This window comes from Chanos chanos, chromosome 16 (assembly GCF_902362185.1).
Source record: "Chanos chanos chromosome 16, fChaCha1.1, whole genome shotgun sequence".
Classification (NCBI taxonomy): Eukaryota; Metazoa; Chordata; class Actinopteri; order Gonorynchiformes; family Chanidae; genus Chanos; species Chanos chanos.
The window spans coordinates 5,554,653-5,561,190 of NC_044510.1; the positions used below are offsets into that span (position 1 = coordinate 5,554,653).

The 6,538-nt window shown below is 40.0% G+C and overlaps 1 protein-coding gene across 1 annotated transcript; it reads right to left on the reverse strand.

The window, feature by feature from the left end:
• Nucleotides 1-2,021: 2,021 nt before the first annotated feature.
• rras (RAS related) lies at nucleotides 2,022-6,274 on the reverse strand. The gene is made up of 7 exons (XM_030793356.1): nucleotides 6,204-6,274; nucleotides 5,654-5,750; nucleotides 5,289-5,376; nucleotides 4,680-4,782; nucleotides 4,072-4,180; nucleotides 3,589-3,707; nucleotides 2,022-3,339 (listed from the first exon to the last, which is right to left on the reverse strand). Exons 2-7 carry the CDS (start codon nucleotides 5,738-5,740, stop codon nucleotides 3,252-3,254), a joined length of 594 nt encoding a protein of 197 aa, XP_030649216.1. The 5' UTR covers nucleotides 5,741-5,750; nucleotides 6,204-6,274; the 3' UTR covers nucleotides 2,022-3,251.
• Between the last annotated feature and the right edge of the window lie 264 nt (nucleotides 6,275-6,538).

A 6,538-nucleotide genomic window follows, 5' to 3' on the forward strand; every position in this document is an offset into this window, starting at 1 on the left:
TTTCCATTTCCAGAGTTACATTTCCTTTTTTTTTTTTTAATTTAAAAGTGTTTTCTTTGTTCTGGTCTTTGTTGCCTGTCACTAAGGTAAATCGAAATGTAGTGCTACGCCGTACTCACAATAGGCTAATGTGCTGAGGTACTCTACTCTGGTTGGCTAGGCAAGCTCTTTGTGGACCAATAGCTTTCCTACATGAGATGTGAGGGTGTGCGACAGTGTCGGGAGGGATTTTAAAAAAGAACATTTTGGACCAGCGCGAATCATAATGGACAGAACACAGGCTTTGTCAGAGGAGCAGTAGGATTTTAATTTGCAACGGTTAAAACTCTTGGTCACACTAACAAGTACAAGAAATCTCAGCGTTGTCCAGTATGTGTCTGATTATTAGGTTATTAAACAAGAACGGGTTTAACAGATGGTAAGGTTGGACGTGGGTAAACACTCTTGATTTAACATTCCACTTTGACAAATTAAAGAGTCAGTGACATCTTTTTAGATTCACCACCCCTTGCCCCCTCTCCTCAAAACCACCATTTCTCTCCCCGGAGCAGTAGTGCTGAGGTCCCGTTACCCTGTTTAAAGTTGGAAATTAATTGCGAAATAAAATGACGTCTCACGCCCCGCGAGTAAAGAAGACAGGATAATCCAATACTGGCAGACAAGCTTAGAAATGCTGCAACTGGGCAACAGTGATTTGTGTAAAATTATGCCGCTACATATGCCTTAACAGCTTGAGTAATAAAATTATCTGAAGGATACTGAAGAGGAAGTGAAAGCTCAAGTGAAATGTTGAGATAGGATGTCTGTTCAAATACACACAAGGGCAACTGCTTCGTTTTTGCATAGCTTATTCATAAAATGGCAATGGAGCAGACAGACAAATGACCTCTCATTCAAAGCTCAACCGTTTTGACTCAAACATGTCAGACTGACGTCGACTATACTACATGCTTTACAAAAATCTAACGTAAGTCGTAGCATACGTGGAGGGGGAGGGGAAAAACCCAGACCAGAATCAGTTTAAGTAAATAACTTTTAATAATATATATAAAAAAAAAAATGTTTTGGTCGATTTCAGTACAAAATGTGAAATTTCAATAATGGTAGCGTAAACCGTGCATGTTACATTTGGTTTCAGAGCTGTCAATAAAAATGAACTGAAATGATACCGAAATTATGTGATTTAAATAAAGTATTATGTGTTCATATAACATACGTTGGGCATTTTTTTTTTTTTTTTTTTTTTTTTTACAGTTTCATCATGTAAAACCACTCCTCTTTCCCTTATTTACCATTGGTACGCTGATAACATTGCTAGAGTGAACACAGTGCTTGCTGATTAGTTTTTCATTTGATTTTATAGGTTTGATTTGATACTGTCTCAAGTATGTGTGTATAGCGCCACCCAGTGTACAAAGCAGAAACTGCTGCAGAAGGCACCTGCCTTTACACCAATTTACCTCAAGCCATTTGCTCTTATTTACACACTCACAAAGTAATTAAAATCAGTCTCATTCAATTATCTATCTGGTTGATTTGGTTAAATACAAACTGAAAACTGTTTTACTGTAAAAGAATATGGGGGAGGAAAAAGATTAAATCAATTTTAGGCACATTAAAATTAAAGAGGCACAGCATTCTGAGCATCACACACACACACACTTGAAATTTACATGCACAGAGAAGTACCTTCATGCAGCACAAAACCTGCCAAAAACACCACAACTGTCCCCTTCAACCACCCCTTGATACAATCACTGTAAAATAACACAGAGAGCGTACATTAGTGTTAACCTACTTTTACCTATTCTGCCTATAACTGTTTATTCTGGCAAATGTGGGCATGTAAACATATACAGCATGTTTATTCTGCGTCTACAGATACACACTATAACTGAGGCCAGCGTCTCCAAAGTTATTATCTTAACTTTTAAGTTGTTTTACTTTCTTTTTATTGTATTCCATCTCGATCCATCCATCCAAAAACACAAACACACACACATATGTTTAAAACACGAACGCATGCACACATTATGCCTCCACGTGCACATGCACGCGCACACATGCACACACACACACACACACACACACAATCCATCCATAAAAACACTACAGAATCATTCCCAACCTCCTGCTTTCGTTCTATCCCCTATAGAGCAATCCAGAGAGGTTGAAAAAAAAAAAAAAAACAAACCGTGATAGAGGAAAAGAAAACAGCCCACAGTTTGTCTGGTTATGAAATGTCTGAATTGCCTACACCCAGGACTTTCAAGCTCAGTTCTCATTACGGAAATTAAATCAGGAAAGGAAACCTCTTCACAGCACCTGTCTGAAGCCTTGACTCTCAATACCCAGGTTATCTTAAAATGGTTACACATCTGAAACTAGCATGGTAACCATTAAGTCCTGCATTATGTCAGCTTTATGTCAGATATCTAATATTGTTTGTGTTTAAAAACAACAACAACAACAACACCACCACTAAACCTAAGATCAGTGCTGACAAGAAACATGATAAAGTATTTGTGGTCCTAATACACTCTATCTCGTCTCTAGAGAAAACCACTGATTGGTTGATAGCCACACATATAAAACTCCCTTAACTCCAGCAGATACTATGTTGATGCTATTTTGACCGCACTGACAAGAAGATACATGTTCATTCTATCTTTCCTTTCTTTCTTCTTTCTCTCTCTCTCTCTCTCTCTCGAAGAGATATTTGTCCTAGCATCATGTTTCCTAAATCCTTACCGAGAGCAACAGCCTCTTCCTTTCCATCCTCTCGATGAAATGTTTAAGAAATGACAAAATTCTCTGGTTAAAAAAATCACTTTGAACCCCAAATTTAAAACAAAAACAGAAAAACAAAACAAAAAACACTTATTCTAAAGATACTCACTTAAAAGTGCGAACAAAACAAAACTGGAATGGTAGCCATCACCCCCTCCTCAAAGAGAGCTGCCCATCTCTCATTGGCCAATGACTCTGCGATTGCCCACCTTTTTCGTCAACCAATCACATCACTTTTAACACATTTTGTCACTCACACACATACACACAAACACGCACACACACACACAAAGAGTTCGTTACACATAAAGGCCAACCTTGGTATGTTGCTTAAAAACCTGTCCCTCTTTCACTCAGACACACTCACACACACACACACAAACACACACTATGTGCAGAAGTAAGGCACCGGGCGTGAGGGTGGGGGCTTCAGTCTCCTTGGCGACAGTGCAGAACAGGAGTTAGAGGAGGCTGCAGGGACAGCTGTTACTCTTCTGCTTCCGACCATGATTAGCAGGGAGTGGGGGACTCTCAGTCTCCTGGAATTTTCTGTTTGTGTATATGAGTAAGAGAGAGCGAGAGATAAAGATACAGAGAGCAACAGATAGAGAGAGAGAGAGAGAGAGAGAGAGAGAGAGAGAGAGAAAAGGGAAGATGAGTGTGAAAGATAGGGAGGAGTGTGAGGCAGACAGAGGCAGTCAATGAAATTTAGTTTGAAAAAAAAAAAGTCACAACTTCCTGTGAGAGTTATTAAGACTGCTTCTGGGGCTGACTAAACACCACTATTATTGTTTTTACCTTATTGCTCTCACCACCTCCAAAAAAGCCTCATCCACGTTGTAGCGGCTCTTGGCCGACGATTCCATGTAGTGGATCCTGTTCTCTCTGGCGAATGCCATGGCCTCCTCACGGGAAACCTGAAGAGCCACATGCTCCCATTAACTGAAATGTGCATTTTTGCTGCTTAACACTAAATGTAGAATATCACAATTAGTCTTGCTGGCAATTGTCGTCGTAGCGTATACATACTGAATCCTCAAGTTGGCAAATAAGCATTAAAAAAAACCAAACAAACAAAAACACTACTATACTATGATGATAATTTTCTTGGCTAACTTGGATGATGTCTGGGTTTTATATGCGAGTTATCGCCTTGATTGAGAAAGGAGTCGTTATCAAGCAAAGGGCTGTGGAGCATTTGGACTGGCACTCCTTCCACTGCTGTAATTTCATGTGGATTCCAAACATTTTTCAGTTGTGCAAAACGTCTGGGGTCAGTACCACTCTCTGTTGTTCCAGATCCGATTTGTTCCCGACCAGAACCATGGGGAAGTCATCTCGATCCTTCACCCTCAAAATCTGAGTATGGAACTTCTGGATCTCAGTGTAACTAAAGATGAGAAGATAGAACAGCAGAATTTAGAACTTGTTCGATTTATAAAACACACCAACGGACTCCAGAAGCGCTAAAAAGGACTTCGGCGGTTTATACACGGGGTGAGACTTTGGCAAAGGTTTTTTTAAGGTTTCAGGGATTTTAATTTGGCTCCCAAAGGAAGCAGCATCTCTTTTCAAGGTAAGCTCAATAGGGTTTTTTTTTTAATGTTTACTGATTTTTAAGGAGGCTAATGATTAAAGTTGTTTGACGGTAAGGCCGGCCCCCTTAACCACTGTCTGTGCAAAAACACCAGCCACGGTTTAGCTGCGACCACACAAACACAGACAAATACACGGCCTACACTCTCACACATACACCCCCACACTCTCGATATGAGTTCTCACATGTGTACACACATTCAGACTGCCAACTCTCTGTTCCCCCTTCTCTCTTGGACACACACACACACACGCACACGCACACACACACACACAGGGGGAAGAAATCTCACCTCCCACTGTCATTCAAAGCAAACACCAACAAGAAGCCTTCTCCTGATCGCATGTACTGCTCTCTCATGGCGCCAAACTCCTCTTGACCTGCTGTGTCCAAAACTGGACAAGAAAGACACACAACAGAAACTGATTCATTACAAATAAACAAAAAGTTAACATGGAGACACAATAATATTCAAGACATGTGAGCAAGACGACATAAAACACTCACACAATTACACACTTATAACATAAAAGGTAGTCTTAGCACAATCAGCACAAACACATATACATGTAGTCATGTAATTACACACAGAAACAATACTGAAGCAGGAAGTTAGTCACACAGAGAGACAGTAACATAATTGCTCAAAATAATGTTTGCCACTGAAACAGCTGGCAGTGTGCTGGCAAACTAGCTAAGCAAGTCAAAACAAAACTAGGGCTGGTCTTAATGGAGTCAACTCTGAATCACACTGATGCAATTTCAATTTAACAACAAAAAAAATTTCTCCCTTCACAGAGAGAGCCCACATAGAGAATGTGATCTGTCTCACACAGAGGGCATAGACAGACATTCATTCCTGTCATTTTGTATGAGAAAAAGGAGACAAACAAAAACATACTGTCAAGTCGAGTCTCCTTCCCATCCACAGTGCAGATTTTAGTGTAAGAGTCTTCAATGGTAGGATCATAATCAGACACAAAGTATGACTGTGACAAAAGAAAAAAGAAAAGCAAAACAGAAAAATGTCAGTTATTCCTGTTGTTCATTACTGTGCACTATGTTGCTCAAAATGAAAGAGGCCAACCTATTGCTTTTGGGCCTAAACAAGAGAGGACACGTTGAGGGAAAAAAAAAACAACACACACTTAACATTGCTGTTTAACCCACTCAAGGAGAGCATTGCGAATTACCTGTTAAGAGCGCAAATACCACGTTGTTAGACCGAGGAAAAGAATACGTCGACATAGATACTTCAAAACTCACCTGGATGAACTGAATGGTCAAAGCGCTCTTTCCCACACCTCCTCCACCCACGACCACCAGTTTGTATCTTTCCTCTTCACCAGACATCGTTCACAATCTACAAGTGGTAGCAAATTTCAGACTTTGGTCAAGAATTGTACTTTGGACACCTGGAGTCAAAGTTAGACGATCAAGAGTTCCATTGAAAATCACCACTTGGTCGTAATGTGACTATTCTCAGCCACGTTTAAGTGTAAATTCGAATTGGCTTGACACAATGTTAACAAACGACTATTTCCAATAGCTAGAAACAATTCGAGATCAAATCAAAGCACGTTACAACATTTACCTAGCGACAAAAGTTTAAAACGTCCTCACCGTCCGCCCTTGCTCTTTTGAAAAGTACAGTTAGCCACAAAATTTGCTTGCAATTCTTGTTACCGCTTCCTCCTTTAAAAACCTATAGATGTTCCGCAAACTAATATTAAATTATCTGAATCATACGTTACGTTGATCGAATCAAAAACTGACGGAATTACATTCCAAGGACTGAAGGAAAAACTTCGATTACCTTCCTTCCGCAGCCGCCTTTGGTAAATTAGCCTGCTCGTGCCAAGTGTGCGACTCGAAGTCAAACAATTGAAATTTAACTGGCTAACTCGAAACACTGTTGCAATCTTAACTTGCTAATGCTGCTGGCGGATTTATCGATGCGTATGAGTCACGATCATCTTTTCTCAAAGAGTATTGAAGTCCCAATTTGTAAAAATGTCAATTTTCTTGAAATTCCTTGGCTATTTTCTGCAGTTTCTCAACGCCTCCCGAGACTTTTTTCATGGCCCGAGGGTACTTTTTTCTTCTAGTGAATCTCATACGTATGTAAGAATGGGAGTGTCTGAATACATC